Here is a 22,813-nt window from a genome sequence, read left to right on the forward strand (position 1 = left end):
TTCTATTCTCCAAGTTAAAAAAAATATTTGGTAGGCTTTTCCCCCTTCCTCTAACCACTTAGCTCTTGATCTTATAATACTTCCTTTGATCTTATGTAGCCTGATATTTTCTAACTCGTTTTTTTCTCATTTAGTTCCTCAACATCTACATTATCCCTGTCTTCCAAAACTTGTATTAAATCTTTAAGTTCTTTTTCTCTAGAGTTTTTTTTTCTTATACGAGGTATTTGAAACAGTTACCCCTCTTATTTCCAGTAGGGGAGTATCTAAGAAAAGTTGATCATCAATTGTAAACTGAATTAATTCATTTGGGATTTCCGATTAACTATTAACGTTATATATAGGTAGAGAATGCTGTAATTTAACTGAAGTAATTGTTTTATTGATATCATCAATAACGTCTTTATCAGATAATAGAGAGTTATTAAACTTCCACAGCCCCTTTCCCCTCTTAAATGTATTAAACTTTTGAGAAATTTTTGGAGAAGAATGATCCGATCTGTATCCAGCATCTATACCTGCATTGTTAAACTCCACCCAATAAACTGGATTTTGGTTTAACCAGATATTAGAGAGTCCGCAATTATTCAGAGTACTCTTTATGCTTTCTATCCATGCGAAGAAACCATTTTTTTCTTCGTTGATAATAATTGATAATCTATACAAAATATTACTTATTTTACCTCCTTTACCTCGAATCAGTTTTGACCAATATGATATCATTCGGGTCTTAATTTCTATACCAAGAGGATGCCTGCCGAGCTCTCCATAAACCATGATGTCAGGACACGGACTTAGATAACAGTAATAATCTAATTCCGTGGTCAGGGGTGGAAGTCGGTGAGCCGTACGTGCACTAATTACGGCTTCGACAGGTGACCTGTAAAATATGATCATTTTATAAAGATTAGACTCTAGACAGCTATCAGAGGTAAAACGTGGTGTATAAAAATGGCGATGAAAATAGACACTATCAGTAGGTAGACAGCTATCGCAGGTAAAACGTGGTGTATAAAAATGGCGATAAAAACAGACACTATCAGTAGGTAGACAGCTATCAGGGACGTAAACAGGACTATGAGTATGTGGAAGCATACGAAGCGCGGAGTAGGGGGTGGGTTCGGGAGGGGGATTACCCCCTCCTGAGTTTGGGGGGGTTCCGGAGGGGTCTACCCCCCTCCCCGAGATTTTTTTTTGAATCTGGAACTCATTCTGGTGCAGTTTGAGACATAAAATAGCTATCATTTTCATATTTGTCTTGTAGTTTTTTTTATCAAATGCGTAATAATTAGTTCCATATGAACAAGGAAAATTTTCGTTAAATAGTCAACAAAAAACCCCAATATCAATGAGATAATGAATTCACTGAGGGCCCAGGGTTATATGAGTTGTTAAAGTTTATCACATAAAGTTCTACAATGTGAACCTTGTTAAAAGTATACTTGAAAAAAATACGTGGAAGTCCGTGCGTACGCCTGGTTACGTCCCTGGCTATCACAGGTAAAACGTGATGTATACAAAAAGTAGGGTCATCCGATCCCTAGTGTAACCAGCTGTAACACACACACATCTTACACATACTCATACATCCTGGGCATAAACAAATAGAGCGCGTGTCCGGTTTTCCTTATCTAGTCGGCTAAGCATGTAAGGCAGGAATTCACAGAAGGACTTGGAGTGACACAGAAGAAAGGCAAACGCGGCACGGAATGTGTTGAACTTTAGAAAAGCAGAAGGATATGTTACGTGTGTATAGATTAGGTATACTACTTACGCCGACTCGATTCGGAAAATCACACACGCGATCTCAAGTAAACTCTCCGAATACATATTTAAAAAAACTATACGTTTGTGTCCCTAATCCTATCATTACCTCTTTAGCTGTAAACCATCTTTAACATCTTATATATATACATATATAAATTTGTTTTATGTGATTAGGTGACACATTAATTTGGAATTATATTTATCTGTTACGGAAAGGACGTAAGTTAGTTGCAATAACTTGTGTCGAATCCATTTGTCTTTTGTTGCAATAAAATTGATTTTAACTAAACAGTTTATATATACAAATCATTTAAAATATAATATAGCCATGGCCCTATTTCACCCTTTATCAGTAACAGAGACGTATACTACGGAGCATAGGGACTTGAAAATTTGTTACAGCTTTCAGTATTTGGACCTAAGCCAAGGTGTTCAGTGTATATAAGATCAGAGACGTATATATTACAAATGTACGTCTCTGAAAAGATCAATGGGGTTGCATTTTTATCGAAAGCTGATCTAAACCTGTAACACGTGTAAAATTCCCCTGATCATCTTAGTTTAGGCAGTCATATAAACATATATATACGTCTCTGGTTTAAGTCAAAATATAGCTATAACAAAGTATCAGGTCCCTGTGCTACGGAGTAGTTTTACACATAACATCACTGTACACAAAACATGACACTCTTTAGATAAAAATCAATGTTCTTTCAGGGACGTATAGTGAACCGGCTAATCGTTATCAAAACACTCCCATCTCGGCGAGATTGGTGACACATGATTTTAACGCTAGTGCGCAAGCGCGGGCTGATCGAGAGGGGCTCTCGATGACTTCGCAGTTCGGTGAACAAACACAAAAGTGACGTGCTATATATAATCTTGACTGGGGCAGAGTTGCCAATCCCTGGTTCTTTATACCATTTTTCATTAATAAATACTATCAGAGACGTATACATGTATTAATTTAGATAATATTAGACCGTGCTGATACTATCCACTTTTCTTTTTTATTACAAGTTGGTATCATAAGAACGCATAATACAACTGTACTATCATGGGTCACGTAGGCCGCTAAAATAGGGGCGGATCCAGCAGCTGAGGAGTCGCCCACTTAAATAAGCCAATGTGAACATGTTTTACTATAGTCTGAAGGGCTAATATTTGGAAATAAGCAACCAATATATCAGTAGAATTTACTTTATAAATAGTTCAAATATTTGAGAGTCAAAAGGGTGTCTGATTAAGTTTCTTAACTAGCGTGAGTTTTAATATAATAGTCTTTTGAAAATCATGTCCAAATCAATAGCGTCGCACGTAAATCACGAAAGTTATGTTTTAAAAAATATTCTTAATAACCTTTAAATTGTCAATGTACCGATAATCAGATCAAAGCTTATACACAATTAAATTGTCATTATAGTATCATCAAGTGAAAACTTACTTTTATGTATACAGTTTTTGCATTGCATGACAGTTTCTTGGGTCATCTACCGAAAGTCGCGATCTAAACAAACCCCAAATAAATGTAAAATTACTCTGACCACTTTAGTTTAGGTCCAAATACAGCTGTAACAAATTATCAGGTCCCTGTGGTTAGGCCTACGTCTCAGATAATTGTAACAAATTTCTTTGATACCTGTGCACCCTGACACAACCTTCAAACTCACACCGGGGTGATCACAACGAGTCTTAATGTTACCTGAATTTTGTTAATGGAAAAGATGTAACTACTTAATTCTACTTTCATTTTCGATATGACTACGTTGGTATTCGTCAGGTTAAGTCTAATGACCCTTTGACACTCGCATGATGTTGTAACGCAGCGAGAATCTTTCTTCATCACCTCCATCACGTATGAAAGGCCTTTTGTAGCACATCGTCAAGGGTAAGTTGTTCATGACTTGAGTCTTTGTGATAATCGTGGTGCATTGACATATATATAAGGTATGTTATGCTGTACAAACATAACATATAGCCATGACTATTTGAAGGGAACGCAAGAGGGCTTACATACAGTCTGTCGTGGCGATGTTCAAGTTGAGGATATCCACAGGCGCTTGTATCTTAGGTGTTTGAAATTCTGACTAAATTGAGATAAAAATCATATACAAAAAATAAGGGTATTACTATATAAAAAAAGAACTGTTCTTTTTTTTATTTAGTAATACACTTATTTTTCTATATGATTTTTATCTCAATTCACAGTCAGAATTTCAAACACCTATGCTTGTATCTGGTAGGCCCTATTCAATGTTACCTGAGCTAAAATCCAAAATCCACTATAGAGGCCTCAGACCACGATAACACCTCCGGGTCGTTTTACACGAATGAAGTGCATACGGACATTTCAGGTGGGTTACTATTTTTTTTTCTTGTCTTATCTATGACAGATATGTACAGGTTTGTTTTACATAGAATTGTTCAACAATATCTATTCTAGTGGTTAAATTTTGTTTGACACAGTTTCCAAGTTTGTGTTGGCAGCAGGACACAATGAGTGGTAAGGCTCGTGCAGTGATATTTTGTGATTTTTGATATTTTCCCCATTACATGAAGGGTAGTGACATTCAAATAAAATTATCTTTCTTAAATGCTGGTCATGAGGTACTTTCCAGCTCACTGTACCTTCAGTTTGAATGGATCTACAATATGAAATAGAAACCCGACCGTATGCAATTTTTTTTTTTTTTTTCCCTTTGGTATAACATATAGTAGAATTAATTGTGGTTTGAGGCCTGTATAGAATGTGCCTTTTGGAGGTAGAATATCACTCTAGTGTCTAAAAAAAGAGATAGGGTTACCTGTTTACTAATCCTGTGTGATTGTATGTATTTTACCTGCATGTGTGAAGATGCCATTTCAAGTAGGTGTAATGATTATTAACTTGTTGACAAGCTGTTATTAGTAAACTGTACCCCAAAATGGCCGATTACGATGCAGATTTGACTCTCCACTACCTCTTTCCCGGCCCGATAAGGCATGTTTTTGACCAAGTTTACTGATATAGATGTTTGTGTTATGTTCCTACTATGTACGGTAAGATTATTTTCCAGTTCTTGTATATATTTCAGAGCTATTTTTAAAAATAACCTGCTTTGCATGAGGCGAGAGGTGGACGGAGCTTGTTACCGAACTCGGAAACAAAGCGCGAGGTGGGCGGAGCTTGCTACCGAAATCGGAAGCATTTGGCTCCATTGACATCAAAAGGGTAGTTGGGACTTATACAGCTTATGGTTTACAAATATTTTCTAGTTAAAACTATCTCTCCACTGTGTATCGGTATAATAAAACGGTTAAACTATGGGATTGAGGTATATAGCAAGTTTCTGGTGTCCCTTGCCCATGCATATTTAGACCTGGGCTCGGGACACCAGAAACTTGCTATATCCCTCAACCCCATACTTTAACTGTATAATACAAGCCTCAAAATGTGTAGCATGGTTCAGCATAATTCATGTTTAATTTTGAATGGTAATCAAACATCTGTATGTTTGCAAATAATTAATTTGCATTTGTTGCTCTTAGTTGAAAAAGAGATATGATTTTATACCAATTATATTCATGTGTCACACCGCTCCTGGTTTGGACCTCATTTTGTGGAGAAAGTGAGGGGTGCCTAAGCACATTAAAGTTATTATCATTTCTAAACAAGTTTAACTATTGAAATATCTTTTTCATAATTTTGTACAGATATATTTCAACTTCATATTTATGAAGTATCAGCTTTCAAATCTTTATAGTTTTTTAATTTTTAAGCAATTAGTTCATTAAAAATAGATTTAAAATCTGAAACTTTATTCAAAAATTGAATTAGAATTCATCACAAAGCAAATATTTTTCATATTTTTATGTTTTGTAACATTGTTTGAGTGACAACCATGCAAACGTAAGTTTCAATTATAGATGTCAGTGCCCTGTATGCTCCCTTTAATACTTTGAGATAGACCTCCACTAAACCCTACCCCCAGGACACCCTTGACCACTTGACCACTAAATACCTGCTAAGTACCTTATGACCCCCCTGTGTGTCTGTACCACTGTGATCTTTAAAAAGTGGTCTTTTAGACTGCTCAAAGTTAGACTGGCTGAGATTTTATTTTAAAAAGTTAATCACTGTTTTAAGTAGAAATATAACATTAACATTTGAAAGTTTAATTTTTAATTAATAATAATGCCCCCGATTTACAAATTAAAAGTGATCATAATAAAAATTTGGAAAACAAAAGCCTGTTGACTGTTTTTTATCATGATAAATTCGTTGGAAGAAATCCGTCATCATTGTGTTGTTAACAACAATGTTTATATGGTGACCTTATACATATGTTGAAAACTGGCTCCTGACTGGGGGTTGGGGTATAAAAATGACTTTATTTTGTTAAGTTTTTGAAAAATCAATATAAAATTTGGGGTTAAACTTCATCTTTAATATATAATACAAAATACACAGTCAAAAATTGAAGTTCAAAATATACACCAATAATACATACATGTATAACACAGGCTCTCATGTATTAAGTACCAGATACAAGCGCCTGTGGGATAACTAAGCGTAATCACAGGGACCTGACAATTTGTTGCAGCTATATTTTGTTGTTGTTGAATGTCGATATGAAGTATCCTTTTCTGACTTGATACTTTGCTAGCCGAATAGCCTGCCAGCAACAGACTCCAGTTGAGCAGGGATTAAAGCTATTTACATTGTATCAAGCTTTTACACTATGTTTTATTGTAAATATTTGTTGATTATATTTATTTATGTATGATTTGAAATATATACATTTGTATGTATACACTCTTAATCATACATTAAGGAGTAACTAACATTTTAATGGTAATATGTTTATTACTTATTTCTTTTCATGTATTGTTAGAGATCCAATGTGAATCATTGGCGATAAAAGGCAGGACAGATTACTTCCTGGGGTGATTGCTCCACAGTGTGTTTATTGACCTATTAGGACCTAAACTAAGATGTTTAGAGTAATTTTACATGTTTAGGGGTTTAGATCCACTTTCGGTGAAAGTGACACCCTTATGTTTATTTTTACCGAAAGTCGATCTAAACCCCTAAAATATGTAAAATTACTCAGAACACCTAGTTAAGTTTAAGTCTAAATATAGCTGTAACTAGTTCTCAGGTCCCTGTGAGCGCGATAACCACCACACATACGCGTGTAGATATTTGTTTTGTATTCTTGATGTTTCGATACCTGGTAGGTTCGGTATCGGTATTTTTTGTAAGGAGACAAAAAATACCAAAGATTTAAATCAGCAACAAACCGGACATGAAAAGCAAAGCAAAAGGTTGAAAGTCGACTGAAAGAGCTGAGTTTTGCTTTGCCTGCCCCCATAGGTGCTGGTAACACTAAAAGCAAGGCCTGGGTCTGATCTAATTCCGTGATAAAAGTATATATATTATATATATATACACATCATATCACTATTAGTGTGTCTGCTGTAAAGGCTGGATATTTGCGATGACCATTTCTGAAAACCTAGTATGCGAAATCTGATAATTAATCTCAGGTTCCAAAATTCTTATCGTTCGCTAAGGTCTGAAAAATGTATTAGTGTTGACATGAAGAGTCGGTCGGGAACAGGAAACACAGTTATATTTTTATTTGGCCTCAGCTGTCTACTGCTCTATATATAACACACGGGGAATTAATTGTCGCTGAAATCTTTTCGTTTTACATGTTTTTCAGAGAATACCTAAATACCTAAATAACAATGGTTCATTTCTCTCTCACTTGTCTAGCTGTCACATCCCAACTCGATACAATATGCACGCTACATAATTTTATTCCATTGAGGTGCTGTTGATTGCTTATACCAACAAACTTATTCTGCTGTGTTCTACTGTAAACTCATAGGTGTCAGTTAACCTCTGAAACTTCCAATGAGGGAACTCTCTCATTCCCTATTTCCAATGAGGGAGAAAGTGTGTGGAACACGACTGATTTGCTCAATTCATCTTTCTGTTTTTTTATCAAAATAACATCGAAAAGCATTAATTTGATACAGACACACCCAGCTGTCATGATCATTAAACACACCCTGCAGTAATTAGGAGATCATTTGACCCTCATGCAAACATTTTTTTTTACTTTGCGTGAGTTTGGACTTAAAAGATGGAGTTTCGAGGGAGATTGGTAAATTTTGGTCAAAATGAGGGAGTCGCCCTCCTAATGAGGGTTGACAGCTATGGTAAAATAGTAGCTTTTGTCTATTTCTTGATTGATTTTTATTAGGAAGAACATTTTCCTACATCCAGTTGTAAATTAATATGACAAAAGTTCAGACACCTTGAAAATCAGATAGAATTTGTCCTGAAGAAATAAATGATACCATGGCCAGCTGGTGTTCAGGCATTTGGTACTTTCTGTTGGGTTCACTGTTACCAAAGTTTGTGAAATACTAGATAAATGATACAAGATCCAAGAATTTGTATATAACATCACATATTTAAAATGAAAAAACACAGTTGTAGTACTAATCTTGTGACAAGAAGAATACATTTTTGTCAATCATCAAATGAATAATATATATAGCCACCATTGCATGTACAAATGTCTACAAATGACCTTTTCTCTCCAGAACCATCATCACCTAGCTAAAACAGTTAAAATCAATCAGACACTCTTATCATTATCGCAGATTATTTTACCCTTTTTTAGCTCACTGTGTCCGAAGGACCAAGGTTAATAAAATCTTTTACCTGTAACTGAACGAGATCGGGTTATCTCAGTCGAGGGTTAAGATTCTGTAACAAAATCCCAACCAAGGCGTTAGCCGAGGTTGGGATGTTACAGAATCTTAGCCTGAGTCTGAGATAACCCAATCTCGCTCAGTTACAGGTAATTGTTTTTTTTTCTCGCACCTTTTAGTTCGAAAAGAACTTTTCAATTTTGCTAAAAACTTCAAGTATCCCGCCTTGGGTCTCAAATGATAATGACCTCTTCACTACTTAAACTACATTTGAATGCTTCAGCGTAAAAATGTAGTCCGTCCTTACATAGATTACAACGTATTTCACAGTGTAGATTATATTTTACTTACAACACCAAATATCTAACAACATCAAAACTGTACGTATAACGACAAAACAGAACATTTATAATGCAAATTGTCAATTTCAAGCAGTGAACGCGCCGATGAATACATCGCAGTGTAAAAATTCCGCCAAATGTCACGTAAAGGTACAAGACAGATCGGACGAGATAGAAAAATCTAGCAGTGGGTATAATGTGGGATATCTCTGTCTGAGGTACAAGAAAAGCTTATGTCATACCATGGCATCTGTCATCCGTACATCAGCTTCACACAACTTCCTCTCTGGAACTAAGGGATGTATATCATCAATATTTAGTTGGAATCATCCCTAGGTGATCGGGGTTCAAAATTGTACAATTTGTGGGACTGAACCCCAGGGCTAAGGGGTTGGGCCAAAACAAAGTTAATAACTTGGAAATGGTTGAGATCTCCAATCTATAACCATATATGTAATTACATATACTTTACAGTATGGCGCTAGGGTGTGGCCCTACCCTTTGAGACTTGGTCATAACTTTGAAATGGTTGAGATCCCCACCCCAAACTTATTTATATACAATTGCTGAGCTTAAAGAGACGAACACAATCATGATATTTGCATTGACTCTTGGGTCTGACCTCGCCCCTTAGGGACCTAGTTTCTGAGTCACAACTTGTTAACAGTTGAGATCCCGGGGGCACCCCATAACCCATACATGCATACAATTGCTTGGCATGAAAAATCTAATACAGATATGCTACAATGATTGCCCTTGGGGTCCGGCCCTATCCCTTGAATCTTATTTGGAGGATATTTTGCCATGATTGCTTAGATATCCAGATGAGCAATACAGGCCCTCTGGGACTTTTTTTTTTTTTTAACAGGAATGAATTATCAAAAATGATTGAATAAAATATGTACTGCTGAATATAATGGTTTCCAATATCAAAAGTGATAAAGCAAATACTTAACTGATTCATTTAAACTTGAAAACCTTACATTCGTAATACTACAGCCAGCTCATCTGTCCATAATTGAAGTGTATTGTTTTTTTACTTTCCAGAAAATTGTCCCAATTTATCAGAATTCTACACAGGCAATAAGATGACTTCTGCTACAGATGGTACTGAGGTACACGACAGCGTGAAGGACTATTATGGGAAGAGAGTGAAGACAGTGGATGATCTTCAGACTCAGGCATGTGTAGCCCCTGGAAGAAAGGTCACTAAACCTGTAAGAGAGGCCATAGGACTTGTTCACGAAGTTGTTACCTCAAAGTAAGTGGATTGGTGGAAATAGCCTGGCCCCAATATTGTGAAACAAATGTTGACATAAATCCCTACAGTTTCAATTGTTGATAAATTTGATATAATTATCAGGCAACAGTCCAAATTTAGTCAGCCTGTACGAAATGTAAGTGAATCTAAGTGAGTAACTGTGTTTGATACTACAGATTGACTTGTTGCAGTGTATTTATTTATCATCAATACACATAGTATCTGCTGTTTTTCTCTTAACTCATTGATTTCTGAAACAACATTCATTGTAAAACAAAAACAAACACTGGTGATTGTCATGTGTGTGATATATACATGTTGCAATATATTTGGTGCCTTGACCAGGTACTATGGATGTGGGCTTGTAATCCCAGAGAAGCTTGAAGGGATGAAGATTTTGGACCTTGGGAGCGGTAGCGGACGTGATTGTTTTGCCCTCAGCAAGCTGGTTGGTCCCACAGGTCATGTGACAGGCATCGACATGACGGATGAACAGGTACTGAACAAATATAATATACAGTTGGTGGAAAAAAATCTTATGACTAAAGTTTTTATTACAGATTTAAACTAAGTGTTTGTTTTCTTTTATATTATTTTGGCATTAACATCAAGATATGATTACGGATGATTGGGGAATTTTCAACTGGTGCCTTTGCAACTCTTTTGAGTATTTTCATTGTCAAATAAATGAATTGTGAATTTTCATCACCAGTAATTAGGTAGTTGAGAATTGTATATACATTTTTTTAAATAAGGGGTCAGAAATATGTGTATTATACAGAGCAATGAGAACTTAATCCTGTGTATTCATAAATCCATTTTTGTACATATATGTAGTAAAAATCACTGAAACTCTGTGTACAGGACAAGAATTGACAGAAAGTACCCACAAATATTGCATGTAAATACTATGTGCATGTTTCTGGGTGAATTTAATCAATCTTTAGCTTTGGTCTTAAACTATGATTATTTTTTGCAATTTGAACAGCTTGACGTGGCCCGCGAGTATATTGGATATCATACCAAGAAGTTTGGTTACACTAAACCTAACATCGACTTTGTAAAGGGTTACATTGAAAGGCTCACGGAAGCAGGACTGCCAACGAACAACTACGACATTATCGTGTAAGTAAATTGCGTCATGATTTAAGAATGTGATGTCATCATGTACAAATATGATATCAACAATATTATGGTCATTGTATGTGACATCGTAGTTACAGCATTATTTGACGTGACCATTTGAGGATATGATGTCACTGTGTGAACATGAAGGGTGTTCCTAATGGTAAAACCTTGACAGTTAAAGTTTTCAAAACTAAACCGAAAAATTTCTGAAAGAAAAAATAATCTGAAAAATCAGAATGGTGCCACCTTTTTAATGTTTTGTTGACCACTGGATGTGAAAAAAGTCTCGTTATGAGGTCATACCATAATAGTATGTACAGTATATGATGGTATCAATAAATATGTGATGTCATAATATGATAAATATAAACTGGAAATCATACTCTATCAGAAAATATGCTTTGTATTACATTTGTATATTTCTGCACTAGAAACTGTTAAGAAGTACCTTAGATGAAAATTACAGCTGGAAGGTATACCCATTACAAATCTCAGGACAACATGGTACAATGTCTTGAAATATCAATAACTTCTATACGTATTAGGTCTTACAGTACACATTTCTAGAGTATATAAATGAGTATTATTTCCCGATCAGTTCCAACTGTGTGGTGAACCTGTCCCCTGACAAGAAGGCTGTCCTACAGGAGTCCTACAATGTCCTCAAGGTAATTGTGTACAGCCCTGCAGTTACAATGTACCAAGGCTCTTCATTAATTAGGACACTTTATATTTTAAATTATCAGGATTCACATGTTAACATCATGTGTATAGAACCCTATCTAATCACAAGGAGTGCCTCTAAGGTAAACTTTCAAGAAATAACAGATGTATATCATATTCATTGTAAACAGGATTGAGTAGAGACAGTCTTACTCAACACATCTTTATAGTGATTGATCCCCATTAGTATCTCTGTATGTGTGTGTGAACAGGGGGTTGTGTAGGTGCACTGCTTGTTTTGGGTCTTTATTTCCAACAGCTCATTTAAAGTGACATACAACTTGAATCCTCTTCAAAGACCAGTCTAGTCACATGTGAAGTTTACAAGCTATGAATTCAGCCTACATTGTTGGATTGCGATAATGCTAGCAGTTTTATATTTCAGTATATAAGTTTTTGTATATTGTTTTTATTTATTTTAGAAGTTTCTGGATCACCCAAGATATTTGGGAAACACATTTGGTTTTAATATTAACTAATATGAAGAAAGCCATGTTAACCTAATCGTAATAAAACACGTTAAGTGATAAAAACCTCCTGATTGATTTCATGCTTTCAGGAAGGTGGTGAGCTTTTCTTCAGTGACGTTTATGCAGATCGGACTTTGGAAGAGTCTGTACGCAAACACAAAGTATTATGGGGTATGTACACATCCCTCATGTATAAAAAAGTAAATGTTGGTTATACAGCAACGCCCATGAAGTGAAACAAATTGAGGGAACCTAAATTCTTCTCTTGTAAATATACACTGAGGTTCTCAAATAGCCAATAATTTCTTGGGAAGTTTAAGGAAGGAGTGTGGGAAATTTCCTATAAGCTAGGAGTATTCTTAGTTCATGTCTTTTGTTCACTTGGAATTTATTTTGATAGAGTGATAAGAATATAAAAAGGTTGTTTTTATTTGGAAATTGATCCTTTTAACAAACTTGAAAAAGAGAATGATAAATTATTGTGAAAATCATTGATTTATCTTTGACAGGTGAGTGCATTGCTGGGGCCCTGTGGTGGAAGGAGGTACATGACCTAGCTGCGGAGATTGGCTTTAGTAAACCCTACATGGTCAGTGTTTCACCCATTCCTGTTGACCGGGACGACTTTAAAGAAGTTCTGGGTTAGTATCGTCTTTTGGCAAACTTGAGGTGAAAATTTCACAGGAAGTGAATTTCATTGAGTTAGACTCTGAACAGGTTGTAAGGGTTTAAATTTGTATGCTATACTGCTTACACATTGTATACTGTCTTGAATGAGAGTAATCTCACTTAAAAATTAGAGTTGGAATCAACGATAAAACTTCCATTAATAAGTCTGGATTTCTGTTTATACAAAACAAAACACAATGCATGTTAACAATATCAATGATTCCTTTTTAGTACAGTACTGACAACATTTCAGGATTTACTCATTCACCCCTGAAATTTCATAATGAAGTAGTATTCCAACCTTTGATTAGGAAGAGTTCAAATGTGTCTTCAGGGTGAATGACTTAAGAAGCCACACATGATTAAGCAAATAAATCATTATTTGACGACTCATTTCATTGGAAAAAAATACAATTTGAATAATGGGAATTTAGGAACAAAAAACGGTATAGAGATCAATGTAAAATATAAATATTAAAATAAAAAGAAAGATTTTGAAACATGCATCTTGCTGATGTAATTCTGTCTCCTCAGATTATGGAGATTGATAGAGTTGTGTATGTTGATATAGGCGATGCAAAATTTGTATCGGTGACTTACCGCTTGTTCAAGCTGCCCACTAAAAAGTGTGAGAGTTCCCAAGTGATATATAATGGAGACATACCCGGCTATGAAGAGGTGTTCAACTTTGACTATAAAACAAACTTCAAGGTAAGGCTTATATAATTGAAGTAATACCGTTATGAGAAACAGAATTTTGAAAAAAAAATCAGAAGCTTTCTTCTGATTGTACACCTAACCTAAGATGAACCGCATTGGAAACTTATGCCTAATATCACTCATTGTGGGAAATAAAGTATTGAAGAGAGGATGCCACTGCTTACAGTGTCTTTCTCATTCTGGCATTTGAAAATTGTTTGTAATAATTACCCCAAGGAGTATGCAATTTATATATAATATCACATACATGTATACTTAAACCTTGTGACTGTAAACACGTCCTTCAGTTTCCAACCAAATCTTCTGAGATTTGATTTGTGTTTTGACAAGAATTAGATAAAGACTAATACCCTGAATTAACAGTGTTAAATATCACAATAGTTTTTGCCCTTTCTACTTTATTCAGTGTTACAACAGACCTTGAGAAAAATGGGTAAAGGGAGACAACCATTATGATTACAAGTAACCAAACAGATCCTTGCTTTATTTCTGGTCACTGAACTAAAATAAGTTTTTTCTTTTCAACAAATCCAATAAACTGTTTGTCTTTCCTGATTTAAAATTGAAATATGTATGTACCAGCTTTATATTTAACATTTCTATATTTTGATACTTTTGTGACATGAATGCATCAAAAGAGATCCGAGATGTATGATGCACGTTATTTAAAGAAAATGCTAGACATTGCTTGATATTTTATTTCAAAGTGTTAAATAAGTGTAAATAACTCTGGGAAACTGTTTTTTCCTGCCTGACTATAGCTTTGACAGATCATTTGTGAAAAAAACTAACTGAAGGGACTTTTGTGAGAAATAATGGGGATATGAAAAAACAATATACAATCAACAACAGCATTCTATGTGTAATTTAAGAGGGGCTCGACTGGGATTCAAACTCAAGACTTGGTATTGATGTACTATTGCTGTAACGGATTGAACAACCTGGTCATCAGAAGTGTAACTAGCCTATCTGTGCAATAGTAACATCTGAATGGACATTAAGGGGAGGTTACAGTGTATAGGAAAAACTACAGTGCATTGGGACAGGGGTTCTTAAGGAAGTTAAGGGGAGGTTACTGTGTGTGTATAGGAAAAACTACAGTGCATTGGGACAGGGGTTCCTACGAATATACACAATACCACTATTGGGGATTATATTTTTATAGCATTATTCTATACATCCTTTCCACTACATATGCATTGTAGCGTTTTATTGGCTAAAAACCATGGATTCTTTATGATACATGCATGTGCATTGCCTGTGCATGTATCTTTTTCTAGCAAACCATGCACATGCATTGCTCTTCCAGAAACATTTCCTGTATTGCAAATGTAAACAAGTGAACCATGGGCTTATTTCATTTGTTGAGTGAGGTACATGCGTTTCATTTCTTATATACATGTATTGGAAGATTGCTGATGAACAAGTTAAGGAGAAAACGCTATTTTATCTCTAGATCTATGAAAGACCTGTTAAGTCCTCAATCAGAATGTTCCACTGTACATACAATGAAGATGACTTGAAATTATGTTTGTTAGTCAGTCAAGTGTTTCTTGTGTTGGTAAGTGATGTCGATAGATTGGCTTTTGTTAGATATTAAAATATATATTTTGTATAATGCATGATGCAGCTCTGGTCATTTATCATTTGCTGAATTAAAAAACCCACATGACCTCTTCTAATTGAAGTTTGTGGGATCTGAAGACCAAAATTTGAGAATGGTCTTTCAACCAGGCAAGATGTGAAAAGTTGTTGTTTTTCTCTGGCTATACAAAAACTAATCTCAACTTTCTTTGTTCTTTTTATCCAAAATCTATGTTAAAAAGGGAAAATATTACAACTGCTCACAGGGTCAGAAATGATAAAAATGTGCAGCTTGTGAAATGAAGACATGGGCACCATGTAACAAATGTTTGCGCTCACAAAAGACCCTTGCATATTTTATAAGCATTTTAGTATTGAGATAGACACAAAAACACATATTCATTACATAATTCCTGGTAGAATATAGATATAGCTGAAGTGGCCCACATTAATATTTTTTGCCAACCTTTTCCCACCTTCATGGTATATTCCATCTTATACATGCCCATACATTGAACTTTTCTCAAATAGCACACCCAATACATAATATTACATGTAGGTTACAGTCCTAAAGATGCAAACTGTAACTGAAGTTTGGATCTTCCTTGTCCAAAGATATGTTAGTGAAACATGTTTGAACTGAACTAAGTTTGCATTTTTAAAGACTGACTAAGATTAAGTAAAAAAGATAATAATATAAGAAAATTATTTTTCATGAAGCAATCTGAGAGAGAGAGAAGGGGTGGGGGGGGAGAGAACATGTTTCGGGACTGGCTTTATATAACAAAACAATATATACCAGTATATTGATATAGATTAATCTGGATAAAGATTACTTACTTTTTATATTACAACAGACCAATGATATCAACTCAGTAGACGAAAACATAGCGACAGCCCTAAAGTCATCCAGGTTTGGTGATGAGTTTGATTTTCAACCACCAGCAAAGAAATCGTGTGGCACATCTGCTTGTTGCGCAGACTCAAAGGTAGGTTATGAACAGAATCACAAACCTGCTATCATAATACAGATATATATTAAATTCAGTATCACAGATTTACAGAATTACTCTATAAGCATGCAGTATTTTAGTGTATTGGTATTTATACTAAAAAGTTTCTTCAATAACACAACTTTGTCATACAAACAACTGGTGATGACTACAGATCCCGATAATTAACCCAAAACTGTGTCTGTGTGAACTAAACTACACTGTCAAAAATGGTAATTTCTGGAAAATCGTTCCTTAAACACTGAAAAAAATCGCATTAAATTTAGTGATATTTTCACACTGCTAAATTTTGCTCTTGTTCTTATATACTCCTGTGTGTATACAATCCTGTTATTCTGTATTTCCCTCCCATTTTTTATTTGCTCACCTGCCTGAAGGGCAAGTGAGCTCATGTCGTGGTGCGGCGTCCGTCCTCGTCCGTCAACTTTTCCTTTAAACAACTTCTTCTGTAGAACGGACAGGCCTATATAGAGTCATGATATTTAGCTGAAAGCTTTTTTGGTAGGAGCCCTACAAAGTTTGCGCATGAAAATTAGTTTGACCTACTTTCAAGGTCACAGGGGTCAAATATGTCAAAAACTTCAAACGACTTCTTCTGAAGAACTAAAAGGTATAGAATCATTATATTTGACTGATTGGTTTCTGGGATGGAGCCCAACAAAGTTTGAGAATGAAAATTACCTTGTTCTACTTTCAAGGTCACAGGGGTCAAATGTGTCAAAAGCTTCAAATGACTTCTTCTAAAGAACTGAGAGGTATAGAATCTTTATATTTGATTGATGGCGTCCTGGGATAGAGCCCAACAAAGTTTGAGGAAGAAAATGACCTTATCCTCCTTTCAAGGTCACAGGGGTCAAATGTGTCAGACACTTCATACAACTTCTTCTGAACCACTGAAAGGTATAGAATCTTTATATTTGGCTTGTAGCTTCCTAGGAAAGAGCCCAACAAAGTTTGAGAATGAAAATGACCTTTACCTACTTTTAAGGTCACATGAGGCAGATATGTCAAACATTTCAAATGACTCCCCTGAAGAAATGGGACTTATAGAACCTTAATATTCAGCTGGTTATTTCCTGTGAAAGAGCCCAACAAAGTTTGCGAATGAAAGTGACCTTGACCTACTTTCAAAGTCACAGAGGTCATCAACATATTAATGGATTTGTTCTTAAGAACTAAAAGGAATGGATTCATAAGATTTGGCTGGTAGCTTTTGGAATAGAGCTTACCAATTTGAGAAGGAAAATGACATTGACCTACTTACAAGGTCACAGGGAAAAATATGTCAAGCAACTTCTGAAGAATCAAAAAGCATAGAATCTTGTAATAATATTTTGCTAGTAGTTTAAACAGATGGAGCCAACAAAGTTTGAAGGGGAAATATTTTAGTGCAATATAATATTTAATGAGAATATTTTGCTATGACTGCTTAAATATTCAGGTGAGCGATACAGGCCCTCTTGGGCCTCTTGTTTACTTCCTGTTAATATGGGACACTAGAATTGAAAGGTTTCATGCACAGTTATACAGGTATCCAGTGTTTGTATTTATATGTTGTCCTTGTGCATCATGATCACAGGAGGTACACATGTATCCCAAAGGTCAGGGATATTTGACATAGTTCTTTTGAAAATGTATTCAACACCTTGGCAGTTTTTCATAAAGTAGTATAGATTTTAAAATTTTGAAACCAATATGATATGTTAGAGTTAAGGTTACAGTGTATAATATCTGTAAGAGGTATCTCTATCGAATATTTGAAAATAGACATAATTATACCTGATTGTTATTAATTAATGACTAAGTTTTTGTTATAAATATCTCCGTCGTAATTTTTAGCTACCGGTAATGCTTTGTAGTGCTTGACCCTTAGAATGGAGATATATGTGTGTGTGATAGCATATACCTCTTATTCTGATAATATGATATTGTCACTGCCTCTATATGTCTGGTCCACTGGAGGTTTGGTTGAAAAAAACCCAGACTTATTATATCCCATTGTATGATTGAACAAGGTGACCAGTGTGAGTTCTCTACAAAATTGGATTGTTCTAAACCCCTACAGAATCAGGTGATTGTGAGACTTTTACAAATTCATTTGATTTCTTAAATATCCTTTGCTGAGTAGATGAGGAAGAAACTGAACTTTTTATACTGAAAACAGTAGAAAGTTTGGGATCTTATCTTTCCCTTTTTAAACCCTTTCAACCCTATGTCACTTTAATAGACTCTACCATGCATTGATCTGGATAAGTCCATTATGGTCTACAGTGTTAAAAGAGTTAACATAATTCTATAAATGAGTCATTTCTGCATCTCTGTTGGTACTGCCTCCAATCCTTTGCTGTATTCTACTGTGTAATATTTCTAAACATTATCTTTAATCTTCAGATTGGTAAGTATGAATTGAAGAAATATAATTATGTATCACAACCAGTAAGAAATATTTGCTGTTTGTAATACATCTTTCTACAATGTTTGATATTTCGTTGTATTTATAGCCCGGTCGTTCAGATTTCATCAAATAAAAAGAATCTACATGTGTTTCATCCATCCTGAAAAGAACTGTTGATTTGTTTACAGCCTGAAGATCCATTTGTTTACTTGGAAGAGAAGAAAAAGAAAGGGGAGGTGGTGGCACCGCCACCATGTTGTACAGACAGCAAATGTTGTTAAGGCCATTTTCAGCATATGTGTTGTAACCCTTTCACCCCTATGTAACTTAAGTAAACTCTACCATGCATTAATCTGGACGAGTACAGTATGGTCTACAGTGGTGAAAGGGTTAATGGACATTTAAAGTTGGAAACATAACCTGCAATATTTAAATCAGCAAGACATTTGTATCGTGAATAGATTCTGCTAATGATTAACATAGACAGTAATCACGCACCTGATTGTTTAGTGATCATGATGTGTCAACAAAACAATTGGAGACACAAGAAGTGAAAGATACTAAATGAGGATGGAACAGGTATATGGATAAGGAGTTTGAGTTGAAGAGCGAAAGGTAAGAAAGGATAGGGATGGTACATGTAGATGAGGACATAAGAAATATCCAACAGATTTTTGGGATTCTTACATCATTAAAGCACACTGTTGAGACATAAAATATTACATGATTTTCAATTTCGTAGCAACTTTATGAAAAGAGTCGTGGAATTTTCATTTCAGCGAGCTTCTGGTGAGCTACAATTTTAAATCGTAACAAATCGAGAAATGAAAACAATTGTAAGATTATGTTGAATGAGAAACTTTTCCTCAGGTTGATGCCATGAAGTTGTCCTACATGTAGTTGTGTTGTCACGTTTTGAATAATGGATCCATGCAGCCAACCACAGCTCTACCAGCTGTTATTAATGTGTGCTTATACCACAAATTTTGTGATGAATGTTCTAATATTGATCACATGGTATATATAAACAAGAAACATGTATTTCATATTACTATTCATTTCACTTATTAAAATCCTCACCGATAACTTGCCTGATGGAAAACCACGAAGTTGTTAACAGTATAGTGTAGGGAAAGAGTTAAAAAGCGAGAAATGGGGAGTGATGGATAGGGATGCAGGAAAGTGATAGATGAGAAGTGAAAGACAAGAGAAGTGAAAGACATGAGAAGTGAAAGACATGAGAAGTGAAAGACAAGAGAAGTGATCGAAAGATACCAAATGAGGATTGATTTAGCTATGTAATACTTGGTTGCCATTATCTGATTAAGAAAATGATTCTATATGAAATTTACAATTCATAGCCTTTTACAATTTATTCATGACTGATTCAGACAGAAGCTGAGTACTTTGGCTAGTGTAATCACCCCTGTGCTGATTGTGTAAAACAGCTTCTGTATGGTGGTAATTACAGACCACTTTATATTGGTAGTGCTTGTGTACCTAAATCTGAGATTATCCAACCCGAGTTCCCATTACCATATCAATGTCATTGTCAGGTCTCCATAATCTGTTGTTGTGTATAATCAATAATCTACAGATTAATGAATGCTCCTTTCTGTTGAGTTATACCCGTATTGTCATATCATTGATAAACCATAGTATAATAGGTACCGTATTTATCTGGCAATATTAATGGGCCCATGTCTGGTGATAAACTCATCTGTCGTATCTAGTTTCACTTTAGTATAATGACAACAGCACTATTTCATATTCCTGTTATTCACATGTAAGCTCGACCACTTGCTTGAGGCAGATATTTTGTGTTGGTCACCTGGGCTTAATCTGGATAAATACGGTAATGCAACCAAGTGGAAAAACATGGGCTGATTAATAACCATCAAAATTAACATTCTTACACCCGATTATCGATCTTTTTCCTTTTATTGTTATTCAAAGCCATCAAAGATTATATCGGTGGAAGTAATTATGATAGGTTTTTATCACATGAAAGATTAGTGGAAAGATATATTATCCTTCTTCACGGTACGGAGGCAGGGTACATTGTTCTCACGGGCTAGCCTTGGTCGATAATCATGTATATGCGAATAGTTCAGGATTGAATTTTTTTTTTTTTAGACAGTACATGACGGTATTAAACCCAATAACATATTCATTATTTCACGGGTTTGTCTACATGATGGTTTCAGGACGTTAAGAATCTGCATTTTAATTCATAATTTGTACGTTACAAACAATGCAGAACATCACTTTATCTCTCTGGGTAGTACATGGATCTTTTGTCCTATGGTGCTTTTCATACAAACATTTTACCAAATATTGGAAAAAATAAATCATGATTTCTATAGCTACTAAGATCATTGTCTACTATTTTTGTTAGGCGACATATTAAAATCAGAATCAATCGGAAATATCGTCACAATTTGATTTTGACGTCAATAGAAGATTAACAGTTAGTGACCGATTACTAAATTGTATGTCAGAAAAACATCTGAACACATTACGACAAAAAACCATTACGCTAAGCATTAACATAGATATTCTGTTTTACTCCGTTTTACATTATAACGCCATTGTTTCCATGCCATGAATGAACAGAGTAATAAAAAAATAAAAATTCTGAATGTTCATCCCCAATTTCGACTTGTAAATCAGCTGAATTCCCTGTAAATAACAGTTTTCACCAAACATAAAATCCATCACACAGACAAGCTTAAATTACGATATTTTACACGAATACTTCATGCAGACGTGTTTTATTTTGCCGTTTCCCACCTCAATTAAACATTCTCAGATTGGGAATTCTCAGATTGGGAAGTTTAATTGGGAGTTCTCAATGATTATTTAAAACAAAATAGCAAAGCCATATATACCAGGTTTTGCTTATTCTGGAAAATATTTGGACACACCAATGTAGATCAAATTACATACACGTAATATAATATCTGTTGATAGCTTAGCACTAGGAAACTTGTCCACACGTCATCTCCATAGCGATAGGGCGTTGATGCTGTAGACGTCGTATATCTCGTTCGTAGTTAAAGGGGTTTTATACTGAAAAAAAACATTGGCAGGGAAAACCGATGCATTTGTTGTAAAGTTCAGCTTAATATTGACATTAATTAATTTCCATAAAACCGCTCAACCAAAATATCTTGCCACTTTAGATTTGCTATATGATCAATTTAAAAATGATTGTCACAAATTGTTGGTTTCTAGGATGCGTTTTTCTCTGACAGTGATCGTTTTTTTGTGCATAAAGATAGTATCGGGGAATTGAGAATATTTGTTCATTTTATATATAATACTGGCAATTACATTTCCTTTTATTTACCAACTTGTAATATGATACGATTTACGTGTATTTGTTATTTTTTGGTATTTAGAGACTTCAAATCATTGCAATCATTTAATGTTGACATTAGCGCATTTTTAATTGTTTATAATGAATATACAATGATATAGGAAATAAAAAGAAAAATTTATAAGAAAATGTCTGTCTGTTTTTGTTTCTTTATTTTCTATGAAATTTTGAACTACGAAAATGTATTATTTGTATGCTTTGTTCGATTACAGAAAATTTATATTAGCAGACTAACAACACGATCACCATGTTTCTTTAAAGGGGTATTAAGTTAAACAATTTTTTTTTTCATCTCCCACCCAACGAAGTCGGAAGGGGATTTACATACGGGTTCCGTTCATCTGGTTGTGTTTCCAGACTATAACTCTGAAACCTTTCAAACTAATGTCTTGAAGCTTTGTATGCACATAACTCCATTTGTCTGTAGTGCGTTTTGGTGTAAAAGAGTTTCCAGAGCATATATCAAAAACCGTTCAAGACACCTTGTATTTACATCAATGTTTTAGTCTAGTAGGCTTTTGACTAAAAGGGTGCTATCATTTTCAATATCTTTCTTGTAACTATAGAAACAGATAGCCAGAAATATAAATTCAGGGGCATACCTCAAAACACCGTTCAGGAAATTTTCACAAAATGTTCTTTTTATGTC

At 34.9% G+C, this 22,813-nt stretch overlaps 1 protein-coding gene across 6 annotated transcripts; it reads left to right on the plus strand.

Annotated features, from left to right (window-relative positions):
* Positions 1 to 1,673: 1,673 nt before the first annotated feature.
* Positions 1,674 to 22,297, plus strand: LOC110449241 (arsenite methyltransferase-like). Of its 6 annotated transcripts, XR_002462830.1 has the most exons (11): positions 1,674 to 1,761; positions 9,867 to 10,080; positions 10,426 to 10,576; positions 11,069 to 11,205; positions 11,807 to 11,876; positions 12,491 to 12,572; positions 12,911 to 13,042; positions 13,642 to 13,781; positions 16,232 to 16,363; positions 18,971 to 19,416; positions 19,453 to 22,297. XR_002462830.1 is itself a non-coding variant. In XM_021495980.1 (10 exons), the coding sequence occupies exons 1-10, from the start codon at positions 1,740 to 1,742 to the stop codon at positions 19,061 to 19,063; spliced, it is 1,173 nt and encodes a 390-aa protein (XP_021351655.1). In that variant the 5' UTR covers positions 1,674 to 1,739; the 3' UTR covers positions 19,064 to 22,297. The 6 variants fall into 6 exon arrangements, 5 of the variants coding, with proteins under 5 accessions (XP_021351655.1, XP_021351658.1, XP_021351660.1 ...); XM_021495980.1 differs by having other exon boundaries at positions 18,971 to 22,297; XM_021495983.1 differs by lacking the exon at positions 1,674 to 1,761 and adding an exon at positions 3,451 to 3,655 and having other exon boundaries at positions 18,971 to 22,297.
* The last annotated feature ends 516 nt before the right edge of the window (positions 22,298 to 22,813 follow it).

The sequence above is a fragment of the Mizuhopecten yessoensis genome, unplaced genomic scaffold, assembly GCF_002113885.1.
Source record: "Mizuhopecten yessoensis strain PY_sf001 unplaced genomic scaffold, ASM211388v2 scaffold4535, whole genome shotgun sequence".
In the NCBI taxonomy this organism is placed as follows: domain Eukaryota; kingdom Metazoa; phylum Mollusca; class Bivalvia; order Pectinida; family Pectinidae; genus Mizuhopecten; species Mizuhopecten yessoensis.

Coding starts and splice junctions, on each gene's coding strand:
- LOC110449241 (XM_021495980.1), top strand. CDS start 1,740: ATGTTACGTGTGTATAGATTAG. Junction 12,573..12,910: donor CAAACACAAAGTATTATGGG/GTATGTACACAT, acceptor TATCTTTGACAG/GTGAGTGCATTGCTGGGGCC. Junction 13,782..16,231: donor ACTATAAAACAAACTTCAAG/GTAAGGCTTATA, acceptor ATATTACAACAG/ACCAATGATATCAACTCAGT.